This window comes from Thunnus maccoyii, chromosome 6, assembly GCF_910596095.1.
Source record: "Thunnus maccoyii chromosome 6, fThuMac1.1, whole genome shotgun sequence".
Classification (NCBI taxonomy): Eukaryota; Metazoa; Chordata; class Actinopteri; order Scombriformes; family Scombridae; genus Thunnus; species Thunnus maccoyii.
Genome location: NC_056538.1, coordinates 30,259,538 through 30,280,590, shown reverse-complemented (window position 1 = coordinate 30,280,590; position 21,053 = coordinate 30,259,538). Strand labels below are relative to the sequence as shown.

Below are 21,053 nucleotides of genomic sequence, written 5' to 3'. Positions count from 1 at the left end.
AAACATGAGATTTGTTGACAATAAGAAAAATATAGAAAATCACCAGCCTTATCCTTTAAGCAGGTGACAGTAAATTTGTTTTCAGACTAGATGATTTTAAAGGTGCGTCACTTCCATTAGCTGTATCACACAAAGTATTTTACAAACAGACAAGAGGAATACATGGCAGGAGGCCGGCAATGCGATTATTTTGTGACAGATTTCTGTATTTCTACAAAGGTTGTTCAGTATTTCCAGAATTATTTGGTCTCTTTATGTTCACTAACTAAACAGCTAAACTCTTTATATACACACCAGAACAATGTCATTCAATTTCTAAAGATCATATCTACCAAAATTTGATTCCGATGTCAAATTAGAAAAGTTAGATAGTGAATATCATTAGTTTTTCCAGTTGCAGTGTTGCATCTGATGATAGGTAGGAATAATTTGTAATCAAATAAAAAGTTGATGAAACAGTGAGGAATAACAGTAACAATAAAACAGAAAAAACAAGTTGTGAACTTGTTAGCAAACAGTTGCTTATTTCCACATCCAACAGTTATGGAGGAACATTATCATTCATCTGGAGTCGTGTCTCTGTCCACCTGGTGAATGTGAGTCCAATATTCACTCTCTTTTAACTCTGTTTTTGCTCTCTATCAACTCCTTAGGGAAATATCTGTCTCTTTAGCTCCTAAACACTCCACCAGCTAGTTGCTAAATAAAAATAGCACTGTGTGAGTGTTGAGAGTGAATCAGAACAGTAAAGTTGCAGCCGAACAGCTAAACAATGAGCTGAAACTCGTTATAAAGCTCTGTAAAGCCGAGGGGAGCTGCAGAGTCGCTGATAATTCTCTGTAGGTTCATAAACGATGCCTCTCACATTACACATCATCACTTCATAAATTGTTATTATGAAAATATCGATTATAGCTGCTTTAATGCGAGATGAAATGTAATCTTGTTTAATGCCTGAACATGCTGTAATATCTAAAAAGGTCATCTAATTACATGGAAATGTATTTACTATTGTTAAATGTTAATCTGTTCTTGTTCAGATGGACACGTTAAATAAAAATTAAATGGTTGAATAAAGAAGTGTATCTATTTCCTCTTTTTGTCTTTTCCTGACAGCTGTCCTGTTTAAACTGTGTTCACTTCCTGCTGAGCTTTCCTGACTCAGACAACAGGCACTTCATCAGATCAGGTGATGCTTCATTATGTCCCATCTGGATCAGCTCTCTTTCAGAATACTAAATATACACACATTCTCCAAAGACCCTGAACTTAGCCCTAAAAAACAAGTTCAGGTTCAAGCTCAGGTTCCTTTACTTATCTGACATTTATTCACAGAAATACAACAGACAAACAACAAAACTAGATCTAAATACTCGTCAGTCAGAGAACAAAATGAAATAACATGTTTTTAAAATAGCAAAGCAGCTTAATAAACCTTGCTCGTCTAGCCGTGGGCACCAGACACCATGAAAACCTGGGATATGAGACCCTCTAAGGATACAAACAAAACCTCCCAAGAACACCGCTGCTTCTTCTGGTTTCTTTTCACACTTCAAATTTGCATTTGAAACATTTCATTCGATGAAAAGTGATTCAAACAGAAACATGGGAGACTCTTAGCCAATTTAATGATACTATGATGTTTTGTTATTGCCTCTAGTTACAAATAATTAAACTTTATCAGATATCAGGTTTTTTCAGTTTGGTGTGTCGAATAGATCTAAATACTAAAGTACCCATAAGCCTCAGCAGCTGGTTGATAGGAGGAGAAGCAATTCAGAGATGTGAAATCAGAATTGTAGCATATCATAGGCAGATGCTCGAGTGTTTCAATCAGCAACAAAAACATGGCACCAAAGTTTTGGAATTGACTCTAAATCCTCAAACTCATCCAGTGACTTTAACAAAGCTTTGCCTCTAAGTTTTGTCTGCAGTCTCAGTGATTGGATAATTCTTAGGGAAAATATCCTTGAGACTTGTAGTTGAGCTCCTAAAGTTGTTTTCAACAGACCCTTTTTTTCATTAATTACTTCAAAGCATTGGTTGTACTCACTCAAAAACATTTAATGTCCATTCAGTTGTTGAGAATGTGTGAATACAGTAGCTGTTACCTTCATGTCTGCAGCAAAAATGAACAAGACTTCATATCTGGGACACTGGCCACATGATATAACTCTGCCCACCTTGCTACTCTATTAATAGTGCCTGGAATACATACATACTTACCTACAATCCATCAGACACACACACATCATTGAATCATGTGAAAACCAAGTGGCAACAACTACGACTTGAGGCTGGAAGTTCCCCTAACCCTTAAACTGCAGTACCGTCGATGGCCACTAGATGCTGCCTACAATTGACTCACATTCAAAGCTTCAACTGATCTCTTGAAATACTAAGTCAATACATCTTTTCATCAAGTCATTACAGTCTCAATTATTAAATTCAGGCCCTCTAATAAGTGTGCTGGTCGTCGTTTTGGAAAATATTACTCCGTTTATAAGATTTCAAGACTTATAGGCTAGTAGCTTTGATATCTGCCTTGTGGGTGTTGATTGACAGCTGTGATTGACAGTTGGCTCACCTGCTGCTCTCAACGCTTAGGGAGTTGCACTATGGATAAGTTTAATGTTACTTGATTACGATACCTGCCCTGTTAGCACAATTTAGCTAAAGTAACTAATGTTAGCCCAAGTGTACGTGTTTCTAGAACATGAAAGGCAACACCCTGCACTCTTTGGAGAAGGAGGTTGCGCTTCAACAATGGGATTCTCAGTGGAGTGCTGAACCCAAAATCCAGTAGTCATGCTCCAAAATTTAAAAAAAGGGTAGCACATCTCAATTTTTTAGTCAAAGAGGACAAAATATTAACATTTCACTTGTTTATTTGGCTCACATCACATTAGATGTGGAACGTACCCTGTACTCTTTATTTGAGGGTCCTAGCTCCAAACTGAAAAGATGGCACCGACCATGAGCTGCAACTCTGGGCTTAAAACCAGCTTCCATGCAAACCAATGGGTGACATCACACCTCACTATATCTGTCTTTATATACAGACTATGGTGAAAACTAACAAAATAATGATATGCTGCAACATAATGTCATGCATTTAATATCCGTTGTCCCTCCTGTTCTCTTTTCTCCCTACAGCGGACCTTCCCGTCTCCTCATCGTCCTCTCTCGTACTGAACATCAACCTCCATTCAAACCTCCCAGGACCTTCCTTCTCTGTTTCTCCACGGTTTATGACTGCATAACCTCCAGAACACGAGAACCATTACGGGCCGCCTGGGACCACACACACATACTCACTCACACAGCACCAACAGCACATGTGCAGTATATACTCAGTGATAGACTCGGGTACGCCTGCTGTGTTCAGTTCATGATTATGATCCTCGTGGGTAAATTCACAGTTCTGCTCGCTTCCGCTCTAACCTTGAACATAACAACCTCTAATGAATCCTTTATGGCTAAACATAAACATGCATACACTGACTTATAGGGGGTAGGTCTATTTTTAGGTGTTTGTTGCAGGGTCAGCATGTTTTCTGTCCAAACAACATGTGGAGATTTTTTAATGGCTGATTTAATGTACCATTTTTTCACTGTAGATGTGCCTCATGCTGCAGCTGAGCCAAAATCCATGCCAAGTGTAATTTTTAGAGGTTGTGATGTGTGTGAAATTGTATCTGTGCACATGAAGTTTGGGTGCAATAACTGATTTTGTTGATAGTTTATGAAAGACCAAGTGAGGCCATCTGACAAAAACTCACAGCTACACAACCAGATATTCCTGACATTGAAGTTAAATCTGGTGGAAGTTATGAGTCCCTTTGTTTTCTGTGTGCAGATACAGGTTTCCGAAGCTGCAGGTGCACTGCAGTAACTCAAACTACACCACTCATCCATCCATCCATTCACTAGTTCTCACCTGTGACGTGATGACCTCTATGGACGCCATGAAGCGGTCTGCGATGATGGACACTCCCAGGAACATGTACATGAGTGACACAAAGTAGACCACAGCTCTGGCCACTTGGTCGCCGAGGCCGGGTCGGTTGGGCTGCCAGACGGGCAGCAAGATGCCGGGTCTGCACACCGCCACTTCCTCACACTTATCCCTCTTGCTGGGCAAAGTGCTGTTACCGTAAGACATGGCGGTCGGGAAGGAGGAGGGGAACATGGAGGGGGAGACCGCTCGACCGGGGTCGCTGCTTGGGTCGCTGCGCTGGGACTCCGGCTGGCAGGGAGGCAGTGGGAGGAGGAAGAGGAGGAGGAGGAGGAGGAAGTTGGGGACGGGAGAGGCGAAGAGAGACATGGTGGTTTCTCACGAGAGGCGTGAGGGAAAGGTGAGGCAGAGGATGACGGGATTAGGCTGAGGAAGAGGGAGGTGGGAAGGGGAGGCTCTGGGTAGAGCTGAGGGTGGTTCGACTAGCTCACCTACAGGAAAGAGAGAGAGAGAAAGAAAACAGAGCAAATTAGTTTTGGAACACAGAAAACACATCGAAAACACAACAACAGACTCAACAGTCTGTCTTTTTTCTCTTTTGGCCAGAAAAACAGATTGTTATTAAGAGACATAATTGGAGCAAAAACCTGTAAAAGCATGTAAAATGAATTTGAGAGGCACCTACGGCGCTAGCCCCATCTGGATTTAAAGGTTGGTTTCACTCCAGGCAAAGATTCATCCCAGACAGACAGTAACCACCTGTGCAATCATGGAAATACTTTGAAGGATGCTGCTGGATACCAGTTAAAAAAAAGAAGCTTGTATTTCCCCATAAAGCCTGTGGCACCGAGTTAGTGCCGAGGTCACATGGGTCTATGAAAATGATTAATTATAAGCAAAATATCTGCATGTATCTTGAAGCTGTTTGAACATTCAGAGATAAGAGGATGAAGGGAGAGAAACTGAAGGGAAAGTTTTAAGATCAGTCTGAGTCAGCACACACACACACACACGCAAACATGCAGTCGATCTATTACTATCGCCACGTTGCCATATATGATGTACATTGGTGTGTCACATATGGACTATAAAACAGTCACAGAAACCTAAAGAACCTACTGAGAGCCAGTCACAGAAACTCAAACATCCTCAACAGGAAAATCAAAGACAGAAGAGTTTCAGTGCAGAAACGTCACAGCAATCGATGCTTGCTGTAACTACCACAGAGGATTGAATGTAGTTATAAACTCTTTTCTTTCCAGGAATTTGGAGAATTCAGTAGCCAAAAGAATATAGTCTGCTTGGACTCCTGACATCACATCAGTATTATAGTATAAAATCTTGGCCATGGTTCTGTTCTCAGATAAAGACAAATGATATAAAGCTAAACTGTGTGAAAGCTTGCAGTATGTCTATGAGAAGGCTGTTATATCTACTTATTTGTTGCATATCCAAGTCTGTTCAACTTTCTTTTTTTACTTTTCAATGTTAAACCAATTTCAAGAGGCTGTCCATGTTTTTTTTATATCAACCAAGGTAGAAGGAAGAATAGCAGGGAAGTGTTTGCAAATAAATTTATGGATTTGTAAGAATCTGAAGAAGTGGGTAAATTAAATACACAAATTAACTGATCAAAAAGATTTAAATGTTCCATCAATGTAAAGATGCTTTACAGAGACAATCCCATGGTCTCCCCAGGCTTTAAAAACCCTCTCACTAATAGAGGGATGGGAGACGTAGGAGACATATCGCCTGGAATCCAAAGTGGTGTTTGAGTTGGGTCCAAGGCTGTCCATGTTTATCAGAAAAAGACTCATTCCTATCTGCCTCCCTTCATATGTTGTTTTCACTGCTTGTGCAGGATGAAAGTAGGAGAATCTCCGCTGGTCCTTGAGCATTAAATAAGAAGTGGGTGTATTAAAAGCAGGTGAAAAGCTTGACTAATAACTGATGACGTGATTCGCCCAAGACCCTGGCACACTCACACTATTCATGGTAGTGAGTCACCGCTTCTCAGAAACTATGAAGGGTTTGGTGAAAAAAAAAAAAAAGGTTGGGCTTGAAAAATGGAGAGGTTACAAGAAAGAGATGAAGAGGAAAGAAGAGGACAAGAATTGAGACAAACAAGAAGAAAAGAGAATTGGAAAAAACGAGTGGCGAGACAAAGAAACAACAAGAAAGAGGGATGAAGGGTTGGAGGAAATGAGGGGAAATGATAAAGGGGTTGGTACGTGTGTGGTTGATTTATTGGTTTATTTTAGTTCATCGTAACCTTTATCTTGACCTCGAGAAAGGAGGCAGGAAATTTAGATGATAGAAAGAAAGAAGACGTGAGATGAATAAGAAGAGAGAAATAAAAAAGAGTGTGAGAGAGAGAGACCTGGAATAAGAGAGAGGATATATTACTGAAATATTCTCAAAGAAAAAAATGTGATGGAAACAAAGAAAGGAGAGGCACCATGATGGCCTCCAGGAAAGCAGGCTGACATCACAAGGTTTGTGTTTGGTTGTTTTGGGATTTGGGATAGGTTTTGATCAAACTGGCTCTCTGTATATCTTTACAACGCAGTGTGTGAGTATGCAAGACTGCACCTGCCAACCGGTGAGATTTAAACCTCAGCGTGAAACCAAAGGATGGACAGATGGACCGTTTCCTACAGTATGTGCATTGGGCTTATAATCTTTATACAGTACCTCCCCTCTTTCTCTCATGCTTCATCTCTCTCGCTCTCTCTCTCTCCATCCATCCGTCCGTTTATGGAGACGGATGGAGAGATGGAGAGAAGGAAAGCACCTGCTAACACCTTCTGTTTCAAAATGTCAGACACCTCAGATGATCTCAGTTGATCTTCAAATAGAAATGTTTCATCCTCTTTTTCTTACTTTCTATTTGCTCTTTCTCTCACCTCAGTCTTGAGAATTATGTTTCTGTACATATTTTTAGTCAGAAATGTACATGTGTTTCTTTTTAAATCTTCTAACTCATGCTAAACAGTTAAGTGCATGTGTAGCACACATTAAAGTGTTGTACGGTGATGTATCCTGTGGTGACATGGTTTGTGTGCAGGTTCACATAGAAAACAATAGTTGTGGGTGTTTTGAGGTGTGTCATATGTTGCAGGTGTACGTTGCCCCATTTGGAAACACTCTTTGATCTTAATTTCATTTTTAGCCTCATATATGACATCACATAGTGTATTACATCCTGAAGAATTTGTGCTAAAAACTGCCTCAAACTTTAGGTTTTAGTGATCAGTTTAAGAGTTTTGTTCACATAAAGATAAAAAAGTATGACAACTGTATCAAGAAACTGATGATTATCTGTGAGAATGCGCAAACAATTCTATATTCGCGTCCTCATGGGATTATTCAGACACCTTATGCAACAACAAACTGCATATTTCAGCGTGCAAACTCTCCACCATCTAACAGCACAACACATAGACCTTATAGAGCCAACACATAACGTCCCAGGAGATATAATTAAACAAATAGACACAAAACAAACACAAACATCATGTACAAATCTAAACAAACACAACCCAAACAAAACAAGTCACAACATTGTGCATCTCATCCAGTTCATATATATGTAAATAAATAGTCTGTAATCTGTAATGTTAAGTATTATAAGTTATATTTCTCCTCCTATTCCATGCTTCAGAAATATATTCAACTGTAATAAAATGTAAGATGTAATACAATCTAGATGTGGAACAACTTTTTTTAAACAATATTTGTCGTAAATCATGATAAATGGACAGAATAAAGGATAAAAGACAGTAGAGAATGAAATAACTTTTGGTTTCCACCTCATTCAGCTCATAATATTCACAGATTCTGGCACCTTCAACCACACCTCTGTATCTTCCAGTTTCATGTAATGACAATATACTGCACATCTGTGCACTGGGTGATCTCTCACTGTTGCTTAATAACACATTTTTCACCTTTATAATCTATATTGAATAGATGATAAGCTTTCAATTTTGGCTTTTGTGAGATTTTTTCTGCCCATGTTTGCGTGTATTTAGCCTGGACATGGTATTTGAACTCCTCCACATTTGTTTTTTTGGTAATAATCGCCCTCAAAAGCACATTCCTGTATTAAATCAATATTTCAGATGCCCATTCTTTTCTCATTTAATTTATTTGTTCCGCTCATAGTAATGCAAAGCTCCAGAAAAAATATGTTATTCACAAACAAAACACAACCCAATTTCCTCGTACACAGTCCATGAAAGAAAAGGAGCCGGGAGAAGAAAATCTAATTCACCTCCAGCAGACAAGCGTCCCCATTGGCTGTTAAACCTGGCTTACCTTTCGAGGCAGCAGGATTCACGAAACAACAACATTATGAGATCGCGTGAGAATCCATCTCGTCGGGCTTTAAGTTACGTCTTATGAGAATTTTCACATGATCTTGTGAATCCAGCTGCCTCACAAGGTAAGATGATGACAGACAGATGGTTCATCCGAGTCCTTCTGCCAAGTATGTTTTTCAAAGTGCCTGCCCTTTTCCAAACAGTATCCAAGGACTCTTCAGATGGTTCTGTGTAACAAACCATCTGGCGGGTCAGGTTAAAACCCAGCAGCTTATTGCACAAACTCGCCATGCTGACCTTCTATAATCTCACAGGAGTCACAGCACATATTAACTGCCAAACAAGTACATATTTATTACATCCAAATATGAACTCCATATACCTGAAACATAATCTAAAACAGAATATATACATGTCTCACATTGCACATATCTCTCAGCCTTTTAGTTTTTCCTATAACACCTCCAAAGGCCCTACTAGAACTGATGCCTCATGTAAGAATGACATACTTCCATCTAAATAGACACCAAAATACTTTTATTTATCTGTAAACACAAAACCGGAAAAATACTTCTTTCCCCATCTTTTTCGAGTCTCCACTGAGAGTATTCTGTGATAAGCCTCATGTTCCTGCAAGTAATCATCATTCTGTGGAAACTACTCACACACAGAGATGCTTCTCTTATATAAAACACAACTAAAGCCTTTCAATCATTCAAAACTCACCAGTAAGTGTTGCCTTTCATGCCACAATCATGCTGCACATTTATAGTTTAGGCATGAACTGAAGGTTTCCTGCTGTTGTATTTTCATAACAATTCAACAATAAACCAAGGTCAGCCTTTTTCAAATGTTGGATGTCTCCTTCGGTAAACTCACCACTGAAGCGGAGACACGACAAACATTTTGACAAGGTAGATATTTAGATTCTGTTGGTTTTGCAGTTTGGATTTATGTGACCAAACAACATGTTGTTTACTATGTTTATTCTCCTTATTTACTTCTCTCTATCTGTGCACTGCGACCAACAGGATGCTGCAACACAGTCCTGCCAAAACACACGACAGGAATGAAATGAGAATCATGTTGTTAGACAGCAGCGTCTGTCCAGAAAGGTAAAACAAACATGAGACGAGTAGCTCCAGGCTCCTGTTGTCCTATTGGATTGTCTTATGTTAGAATCTAATTATCAGCAAAGATACTCAAATAAAAGTGACAGAGACTGAAGTGAATTGGTTGTAATGAAATAGAACTTGTATAATAGTTTGTGTAATATAGTCAGAAATATAAACATAAATAAACACAGCTCCTCTTCTTCTTCTTCTTCTCTCTGTCATTACTTTTTCCTCTTCTCATTTTGAGACTAACGTTCATTGAAAGCTGGAGGCGATGGCTTCCACCCATTCATTTGCCGCCTCTGTTGAAACCACGCACTCCTCCTGAATGTAATGAAGATTCTTAAGGGAGCACTTTGAGTCTTTGGGAAACAGAAAGTATCCATGATTTTTTTTTGGACTCAGCACCTGGACATGAAAGATATGTGTGTGTGTGTGTGTGTGTTCTCCACCTACTCATAACCACACACACACACGCAAGCACTGAAAATCAATTTGTACGTTCACATAAAACAGCAGCTGCATGTTTGTTCCTGCTGAAGATGTAAAAATCTAAATATATATGTAAACTGGATATATTTCCATTTTTAAATAATCTCCTAAAACAGCTGTAGTTTTTAACAAATGTCACTCAAATAGGAGGAAGCAGGAAGCATTTGTGGGGGGACTATTTTCAGCGGTGGATTAATCCACATTCTGTGCTCTGGTGGATATTTCTGGCAGCAGGATGGTGTGCGTGTGTGTGTGGGATCGAGTCAAAATAAACTACAGTGTCTGTGTTCATGGTGATGAAGGGACAACAGTGTGGCTCATTGATGAGTTTTTAATAGTTTTTGGACGACAGTGAAGCTCTACGACACAGATGAATAAGATATTTATCAGGCTTTGGATACGCAGACGATACTTGTTAGTAGATTATTTTGTCTTTTCATGAAGTTTATATTTATAGAAAATATACAGCAGAATATCATCAGGTTTTTACTTTAATGTAACTTTTTTTATAGGGCTGGGCAACATATTGATATTATATCGATATTGTTATATGATTAGATATTGTCTTAGACTTTGGATAATATCATGATATAGCATGGATGTTGTCTTTTCCTGGTTTTAAAAGCTGCATTACAGTAAAGTCATGTAATTTTCTGAGCTTACCAGACAATTATAGCTGTTTTATTATTTGCCTTTACCCACTTAGTCAATATATCCACATTATTGATGATTATTTATCAAAAATCTGTGACAAGATTGAGGTATTTGGTCAAAGATATTGCTATATTTGATTTTGTCCATATTGCCCGGCCCTACTTTTTTATATGCACATAACTGTGAACCGAATGTTTAACATCCTAGATGATGGATGGAGATGTGGCCTTTTAAAGCCTCTACTCAAAGATTTGTTTTACTTCCTGTTACTTCAGTCGGATGTTTTATGTGCAGAGTTTGACACTAGAAGGATGTTTTTACATTCATCTGCTGAAGGGGGAAAGTTTCTCTGTGCTCACTGAACATCACTGGTTTCACGATGCGTACCTACGAGCATGATTTGTGACATCACAACTAGTTTGGAGCCAATCCTGGTCCAAGATGCAACTTCTATAAGTGTGATATGGAAACTTGAAGCCTGAGCATGAGCAAGCAGAAGGAGTTTAAAGGATTTTGAGGAGGTAATTGTACTTTTTTGGAGGAAAAACATCTTTTTCAACATAATTTTGCTCTGCAGTGCAACACAAGTGGGTAATATTTTTCCTTTCATTCAACCTCAGAAATTAGATTTTGATAAACTGATATTTACCATAACAGAATGCGTCTCTGGTGACGATGAGGCAGGTGTCTAGTGGTATTTTTATGGGCGAACCGATGTCATTAGTGTTACATTAAACCCATTCCTCCTCCTCTCTGACACTCCTCTCCTGTTTAGCAATCTGCCTCGGCTTCCACCTTCATTCCTCCCGCTGCTACGGAGAGGCTCAACTGAGCCGGGAGCTCCTCCAAATGAAAGAGATGAAATGAAAGTGAAGACTAATGGACTCCACTGTGATTCTCACATTCACTTGAAGAATTAGATTACTCTCAGTTTCTTTTGATTAACTCACCTCGACTGCCGCCACGCTCGCTCCCTTTGAAAAAAAATGCTAATTAAAAGAGGTTATCAGTTGAATTTATGTGTACAATGATTTAAAACAGCTGGAGTGATTTTTAAGATATACTGTCGAGCAAAGATGACATCAAACAGGAATCAACGGATCAAAAAAGGCAGGACATACTGTAAGCTTCTACTCGTTTTATGAGTCAAGGTTTTTAAGCAGTCGACGATGTGTGAAATTGTGCTGCTGACTTTATCTGTATCTTTTATTTCTAGCAGCGAGGCTCCAGGGATGACAATGTCACGGCCTGGATACGGGATGAAATATCTTGACAAATATTGGATGGATTTCCATGAAATTCGCTACAGATGTTCAAGGTCTGTAGAGGATACGTTCTAATGACTTTAATGATACTCTGACTTTTCCTCTAGCGCCACCAGCAAGACGACGTTTTCACTTGCAAAACTGACTGATGCAAAGGGGTGAAGTGATAAAACAAAAGGGGAGGATTGTGGAAGTGGAAGAAGGGAGGCGCAGGGAGGAGAAGATGAAGTGATGCGGGAGAGATGTGGGCCGAGGTCCTAAACATGTTTATGGTCATCAGTCAGGGAGAAAAGGTGCAGTGTGTTGCCATGGCGACAGGGCAGGGGGAAAGGTTTGGTAGGGCAATCGATCACCAGGAGTGTGCTGGAAAGGGAGAGAGAGGTAGAGATAGAGAGGGTAAAAAAAAAAAGAGAGAAAGCCTTCATTCATCAGCAGGGACAGACTGAGCTGAGGGACAAACCCCCTAATCTCTCCCCACTGATCACACACACACACACACACACACACACACACACTTCCCTGAAGAGTGAAACCAGTAGAGCAGTGAGGTCGAGGGCAAGTCAAGCTATGTCAGCAAAAACGCTAACACACACAGGTTTGATCATGTGACTCCAGAACAACACATGGGAGCGTTTTCATCACACATGACCATTCACATACACCTGGCATGCACCACTGGACACGGGAATTGTCCCAAATTGCTTGAACGATAGTTTCCCTCCTGTACATGTAGGCAGTAGTAGCATCATGAAATGCAGTATTTAACTGCAGAACAGCTACTAGCATCGACAACAAGGTCAGCAACGCCTGTAATTCATTATCCACGTTGAATTAATTACTAGTAGTCAAGACTGATGTTGTTTGTTTTCTTCTGGAAAAGGGTCACATGTTAGGGGTGTGACGGATCAGGGAAGGACACGGGACAGGGAAACCAACGTGGGTTTCTGCATCATCGTTTTTTAAAGTGTCAGTTTCCGCCCGTCAAGACTAAATGCAATCCTGGAGTTTTCAAACTAAAACAAGGTCAGCAGCATTTTCAAAAGTCTCTGTTTTAGGGGCTAGAAAACGCCGGAGTAATGAGGATGTTAGTGTGGATGTAGCCTTAGTGGAGGCGCCCTCACTATCAAGGAAACCATGACTTGATTGTTAATTTATTTTTTGAAACTTTAAACTTTTGTTGAATTGTATGCTCGCCTGTAAATTTACATTTCTCATTTTTGCATGTTCATCTGATCTTGTTGACCGACTATAATACTTCTGCACCAGTTGAACAACTGGTAACAGGACATTTTTCTGAAAAGACCAAGCTGTAAAATAAAGCATTACCAAAACAGATCACAGGAAGGTCCGTGGATTATTGTGATTATTCAGTTTTTTCAAAGGTGTGAACACCACAAATTAAATTTAATTCACCTCCGTCGTATCGGGGTCGAGACTGATCCGCTGTCTTTGCTTTTATCGTTAAAATCAAAACAGAAAACGTGGCTGAGCACAGTGATCGTAGCGTAGATTAGCATTCTCCGTCTGTCTGTATAATATCACATTACACACACACACACACACACACACACTTCCACGTTCATCATCCTCTACTGTTTCATTCCAGCTTCCTTCTCTCTCTCTCTCTTATCTCCGTCTCTGCCTCTCTCGTTCACTTTTATATATCTGATCTCTTCTCTTCCATCATGCATGTTACAGTAAGTGCCTTCATTAGCCTTTGACTGTAATCCACCACTCATCTAAACAGTTCATTAAACGATTGCTGGTGCTGATAGGTCCGGTCCTATTAATTCTTTTTAGTGGTGACCAGGAAGATAAAGCTAAATTTAAAGCTATTAATGTCTCATGTCTGCGTTGTAGCACCAGGAGGACCTCTGACGACACTTGTTTGTCTTTTTATGTGCCATAAATTAAGGAAATACTTCTTCTACGAACACTTACACATGGTGCCGGAGCTGTGGGCTCTGCTAAGTGTCGGCCCAAGGCTGTTACAGCTGGCACCGTATCACAGGCTGACAGATTGACCATCCGGCTGTACAGCAAGGGGCTGAATGTCACTGTGTTCCCCAGAGAATCAACACAAGCTGTGAACATTACAGTTACATTTCAATCAGCACGTAAAATCAGCACAGATAACAAATGCTCATATAGTTATATAGCCTGTTGTTTCCCAAACATTTTGGATGTAGACGATTCATAGTTTGATGTAGAGATTCGTCAGGAAGAGAAAAGACAGGAGCTCAAAACAAAGGTAGATGAGGTTTATAGCTGCTCCAAACAGCCACACTCAACTACAGGTCTACTGCTTGTATTGCTATTTCATTGATTTTTGTGTCCAGCACCTGTCCCACTGAGGTTTTGTGGATGTGCATACAACTACTCTGATGTATGCTGTCTGTTGTACACACAAAAAGTGATACAGCAGAAATATTAATATAGTAGTGTGAAGAATGAGTTCAAACCGTGCCTTCTCAGTGCAGCCAGTTTGACTTGACAGTTGCAGCACAAACATATAATACAGGGTTGCCCGTAGTGTTTTATGGTAGAGGCACACCATCAAATTATGACACTTTTATGGACCAGTTTCAGGGAGAATCACATCACAGAGCACAAAAGTCTCAGTATTTAATGAGTGAGGCGATTGTTTCGACCGTCATCTGGTAATTAGATTGATAACGAGATGAGATGTGTCCGGATCTGTCTGGATTCAGCTCAGCAGATGGTTAAATGATTACACTGTACGTTTGCTTCCAAGTAATTAATCAGAGGAACATGTTGGAGCAACGTCGGGGAAAAAATAAAGAGTTTTTACCAAAATGGGAAAAGTGGAGACACAATCAGATACAATCAGGTGCTCATGTGTATTTGATAATCACTGAATTAACACGTTTTAACCAAAAGAGTCTGCAAACTTTGTTATTTTCTTAAACCACTTATTTACGCTACACAAATGGACGACTAGGTATCAGTACATAAACATGTTTTTATGACTCAGAACATACTGTGCACAGTGTAGCAGAAACTCACTGTGGATTATGTACTCAAGAGCGGCTGTGGCTCAGGAGGTAGAGCGCGTCGTCCACTAATCAGAAGACTGGCGGATCGATTCCTGGCTCCTCATGTCGAGTGTCCTGAGGCAAGATACTGAACCCTGATGGCTGCGCCCTGCTTGGTAGCTTGTCGTCGTCGGTGTGTGAGTAGGTGAGTGTGTATACAAGCGCTTTGAGTGATCGGAAGACTAGAAAAGGAGCTATATAAGAGCAGTCCATTTACTCTCTATAATAATAAATCAGCAGAGCCGACCACGTCACGCAGTACTCTATTATTTTATTTGTGATTTATTGGCAATGCACCAACAACATCAAGCATATTTGCATCTATCTATCTTTGTGCTGAGATAATTCTGTACCTAATATCTAAGAGACATAAAACACAAATCAACCCTCCAGACAAGATATCTCTCTCAACAACAACCTGCACTGAATTCATCCATCATCAGACTCATTTAAAGCAGCGAGCTTGTTGCAGCTGCATCCAGCAGCATATTTATACAAACGTCACAAAACACAAACATTGAATGGAAAAGGGATGCTGAGCACAAACACTTATGATGATGCATATTATGCAAAAAGCTGTAAAATATATCTGTTTTTCACACGACTCAAAACTGTGTGCACTGCGTCGTCTGGTGTTCTGAGCTGTGAAGTCGTGTATTTAATGAAACAAGCAAGAGTCTGTGATTGATGTGTTTTCTATGAGAACTGATTAGCAGCACGCAACGTCCCGCTGAACTCTAATTCATAGCTGCAACGACACTTTTTGACACCGAGTCGTTAATTAGCCTGTAAGAATCAACACAAGAGAGGTTTTAGCTCTGCTGCTATTTCTGTGGTTACACATTGAGCAGGATCATGATACTTTATATTCCTTTAATGCTATTGTTTGTTATAAAGTTTAAATCTAACATTGAATAGATTGTTACACATGATCAGCATGTGTTGATATTCCATATTAATTAATTCTGGCAGGCTGAATCACACACACACACAGTCTCTGTTTCATTGTTTAACGGCTGCTCAGTCACGGTTGCCCTCCCCTTCCTCCTCCACCGAGCAAATCACAAAGTAAATGACAAATCGATGTTTAATATCAATAAGTAATTTGTGTTGTTGCAACAGATGTAGCAGGCTGAGGGTTTCATTACACGTCATACAGGTTTCCAGAAGCAACAAACGAAGAAAATTCACTTAGATAAATCAAAATATATCTTCTTGCTTTCTAAGAAACCCGAGAGGAGCAGATGAAACACTGACAAATCCATTAAAAAAAAAAAAAAAAAAAACTCTTTAAGAGCACATGAAGAAAAATGTCCTGAAGTCAGTGCAAAGAGAGAAGACTTCTTACATCTTATCTTTGTACTAAAAGTATCTTGGGGGAACTTTTTTTTTCAACTTGACTACTTTGATGAAGTGTTTCTTATCTTCAAAAATTCATTTTCCAAAAAACAGGTGTTGGAGAGAAGGGCAGTCATCTTACAGTCAGGGTCATCTTATATTTAGTCCAATATGGGATTTCCTTGGTTCAGTTCTACTATTTCAACTCTTCACCTCTGGTGTCAATGACAAGCAAACTGCTTGAAAACACACAGAGACACACAAACAAACTTTGTTTTTCCTCTAAAATAACGTGAGTCTTTGCCTCCAGTGAAAATAACAAAATTAAATCCCTTCTTTTAAGATTCTGGGATAGAGGCGCTGGCCCGTTTAATGCTCCGAGGACTCATTAACCCATTTACACACACACATATATACACACCATGCGCTTTGCTGGCCCGTCCATCGGGAGCAATCAGGGTTCAGAGTCTTGCTCACGGACACTTTTACACATGAATAAGAAGACCCAGAGATCAAATTCATTAACTCTGCGATTAGTGGACAACTGGCTCGACCTCCTGATCCCCAACAAGTGTTTCTACCTTCTCGGCCAACAAAACTTGATTACAGATCTTTGAGTCTTTATGCAAGAACACTGTCACAGAGTTCAGTGCTCCACCGTCACTGGGTCGCCCACTCTGAAAACTCTGCATCCAGTACTGATATCTAAAAAAAGAGACAGTAAACTGTAGGTAACATTTAAAGCTTACAGCTAGCTGAGCTTTATGTCAAACTCTATTGATCCCTGAGGGGGTAATTATTGTGTCACTTTCCATGGGGAGGTCAGAGGTCAGAACAGACTCTGGAGCCATTAGGGATTTAGTGTCTATTTCAGCGTGGGCGATGTTTGCTGTCATGGATGTTTGAACTTGGGCGCTCGATTTGAGGAGCATCAGCTGGAAATGCCGACAAGCTGTTTGTAAATAAATAGAGCATAAAAATCCCGGAGACACTCATGCGTGAAGTATCACAATCCATCAGGTCCAACAGATTTCGGTGTCCTCATCTGTCCACAGCAAGTGTGCAACAAGTCCTGATAACACAACAGTGAAATAGGCTGTTTAACACAACACATGTTCAGAAAAACGACTCGTGAGCTTTTTCTGATCTGCTCTAATCTGCTTTTCAAATCTTTCTAATTGAATCTTATTAGAAATGATTAATTCGCCAGTAACCTGAGTTGTAAATAACCAAACTCAAAGATCTGAAATCAAATTTCCTTGTTCAATAAGGCAGAAACATTTGGTTCAGCCTTATTAATGTTCACAACCTGAAGCTACAAGCTAACAATGAGGCGATCAAGCATTAAATATGAAATGTATCAGACACATTCAAATAAATAGAAGGTGTAACCTACTATTTTTCATTTTATTTTTCACACAGGACTTCTGATACAGAATTATTTACTTGATCATCTTAAATTATTGATATAATACGCATGAAAGTTTAACTGGAAGATCCTGCGATTGACGTGACTGGAGTCGCCAAACTGTTGCTCTTGTTTTTACAGAGTTTCTTCTCCCTCACTAATGATCTCTCAGAGAGGATATTAATGATAAAACAGCAAAAAGTTTTATTTTAGCAGTTATGGAATGAATGTTAATTATAGCTACAGTTGACATAAGCTGATAAAAATGACATTTTAACTGATGAGAGCGGCCATCACTGCCAGCTAAACGTGAGAAATCTGCTACCTGCACGCTTGTGCATTTGCTCTTTGCTAATTGAAACGATCGAGATATAAAAAGTTCGATTAGAGATTCATTAGTGATGGAGCTTAATGAATGCAGGTTATTTGCCAACTGGGAACTGTATTTATAATGGAGCTGGCTACCAGAACCCAATCCGAGGTAAAAACGAACCGCATCATGCTACATCTGGCTTTGCTACCGAGAGAAGACAGACGAGGTTAGGAAGACATCGGAATTTCAACAAACGATCAACTCTGTCATTTTTGTGGTCAGGACAAGTTGTGCATTGCCTTTTAGCATAATGTATAAGATGAAGTCAATACTGACTGAAAAACAGAAAACAAGATGATGTGAAACCTCTGCAGACCTGCAGGGTTAAAGCAAAGTTAAAAGCTGAAAGTTGTGAGACATTTGGCAAAGGCACAAACAGCAGTGACTCAAGGACACCTGTCACTCTGAGGTACTTCCAGCAGTACTTCCAAGACATGTCTCTGGTCTTTTAAAAGCAGACAGCATTAGTCGTGGCAGTGATGCACTTTTGAAGAGAGAGACTTCTATGTCCCCGGTGTTTTCCTCGGCCTATTTCTGTCCTCTCTCTCCCCCCCTCTCCCCCCTCCTCTCTGCCTGTCACTCTCTCTCATTTCTTCATTTTTGTGCTTCTTTCCTCATGAAGACAAAACAAAAGCTTCCCAACTTTGCAAACCGGCTACAGTCTGTCAGTGAAATTGTCCTTCAGTTGGCAGGAGGTCATTTTACTGTCATCAAACGAGCCTCCATCCAAATGTAGAAAATACTACTTTGTGTGATGAAAAAACAAAGAAACACAACGAGAAAGAGGAAATTGTTTTTCACTCGGCAAAGAGACAACACACCTGATGACCTCCCACTCGCTCTCTTTATCACCTCCTCCCTTTTTTCCGCTCTGTTTATTCCTCCTACAAAGCATCTTGTTTTGTGAAGGACTATTTGTTCGATCTCTTTGCCGCTGCCAAAAACATCAGGCGGTCTAGATTAAAGTGTTTGAGGCTTTAGGGCTTTAATACAGATCAGAGGCAGTAGAACACTATGTCTGATGAGATCATGATGTGACGAGAAGGACTTGCCCTTTTGGTTTTAACCTTTATTTCTCTGAAAATGCACAAAAATGTTCCTATTCATTGCTAATCGGGGTTTAATATAATGTAGATTGTCATTCTTGTTCTGATGTTGGTTCTAGCAAATCCTTGTTCTGGTTCCTGTTACATTACTTGAGTAAGAAAAGAAACTAATATACACTCAAAGCAAAACCCACATTTAAAAAAATGTGTTTCATCATAAATTACAAGGTATTTTGAGATTCCTTTCTGTCGTGCCATTTGTTTTACACTTGATTTTTACTCAAGTCCGACATGCTTGTGAATATGACGAGGAACAACAAAAACACTCCATTGTTATAAGTCTTAATTCTTATACGCTGCAGTCAAGTATTTGTCATATAAGACAGCTTTCATTCTTTCCTGCATTTAGTTAAAGTTATAATGTTGTGTGCTACTTTGTGCTTTTAATGTGTTGTTTTTTTGTTTTAAACTGTTTTAAACTTATCTAAAGTGTCTTTGAATACTTCAAAAGGTGCTCTATAAGTAAAATGCGTTATTATTATTATTATTGTTGTTGCTTTCTTCTCTTTCTTCTCACACTCACAAAGGAGCCAAACTGGTTAGCATCAGTTGAGACGATGTTCTGAAACTACACATTACTTGCACTGGATTTCCTGCACTTGAAGGTGATTTGTGATGATTATATGTCGACATCACTACTTTATTACCACATTAATTGTGAGATGTTAACAGGAGACCACTGAGACCATTTGACCCAACAAGTCCTCCAAATTAAACGGCCACACAGGTCATTTGTACCACGCCATCCAGAATGAAACCCAACTATAGGTCATTTTTGGCGACTGAATTTACGACCTATAGTGTTGTTTTTTGTGGGAGGACAAGCTCATGAGACAAACAAGTTCATGCACACAATCCTATCACACCTGCAGTAGCCTGTGTACAATCAGAGTATCAGGCTGCAGGTGGGAAGAAACCGATGTGAACATGCAGGCAGCTCGAACAATAGTGAACCACCCAGATAGCACACGGAAGTGGGCCACTTCAGGCAATAATGTGACACCGCTGGCCTTCTTTGGGCCCGGATAAAATGGATGTGAGCCTGAAGTGGCCTACATGTAAAATAGCAAATATGACCCAAATATCACAAAATAAATGTGGGCCATTTTTGGCAAAGGTGCGGTGCTCTCGACGATGTGTAAACTGGATGTGACCCTAAAGTCGCCCATGTGATACATAGTGAATATGGCCCAAATATCACAAAACAAATGTGGGCCACCTTTGGCAAAGATCTGGCCCAGTCAACAATAGTTAATGTGGGTGTAAACCAAAAGTGGCCCACATATGGTGCAGCAAATGTGGCCCAGTTATCTTAAAACATACCTTGGCCAGTTCTGACAAAGATACGGCACAGTAAGCACTGGCTTGACTTGATGCGAACCTAAAGTGGCCGACATATGATATGGCAAATATGGCCTAAATACTATACAACAAATTTGGCCCACTTTTGGCAATTGTATGGCACAGTCAGCACTGGCTGTCATAGTGTGAGCCTAATGTGGCCCACATTTGAAATAGTAAAAATGGCCCAAATATTGCTGAACATTATTGGGCCACTTTAGGTAAAGATGTGGCACAATTACTACTGGCTTATCTGAATGTGAGCCTGAAATGACCCGCATATGATGCAGCCAATGTGGCCCGGTCATCTTAAAACATATCTGGGTTAGTTTTGGCCAAGATACGGCACACTCACTCAGAACTGGCTAATCTGGATGTGATGTGATATGATATGAGATATGATTAACTGTGGTTCTAAATCAATCATAAAATTTTAGAGGTGAAGCTCAGTGTAGGTGCATACACACCGATAATGTTTACAACTGAGAAGGTAATATTCTCTGGAAATGCTCCCAGAAGATTATTTTTCTACAACCAAAGTGTGTCCTGGCCTCCTCCTTTATTGTTCTATGTTAGTCCAGGGATCACAGTCCAGCCACAGTCCCCACCTCTAGTCTAAGAA

At 39.9% G+C, this 21,053-nt stretch overlaps 1 protein-coding gene and 1 long non-coding RNA gene across 10 annotated transcripts in view; one reads left to right on the top strand and one right to left on the bottom strand.

Moving 5' to 3' along the window:
- Window positions 1-21,053, bottom strand: part of slc8a2b (solute carrier family 8 member 2b) — a 177,978-nt gene that overhangs the window by 35,557 nt on the left and 121,368 nt on the right. For all 9 annotated transcript variants that reach the window (XM_042413775.1, XM_042413782.1, XM_042413779.1 and 6 more), the window contains one exon: window positions 3,941-4,449. In XM_042413775.1, the coding sequence (XP_042269709.1) occupies window positions 3,941-4,327 (387 nt within the window). In that variant the 5' untranslated portion in view covers window positions 4,328-4,449. The remainder of the gene's footprint in view (window positions 1-3,940; window positions 4,450-21,053) is intronic.
- LOC121898582 lies at window positions 1,116-3,780 on the top strand. The gene is made up of 2 exons (XR_006096510.1): window positions 1,116-1,189; window positions 3,157-3,780. It is a non-coding gene; the product is annotated as an uncharacterized LOC121898582 (long non-coding RNA).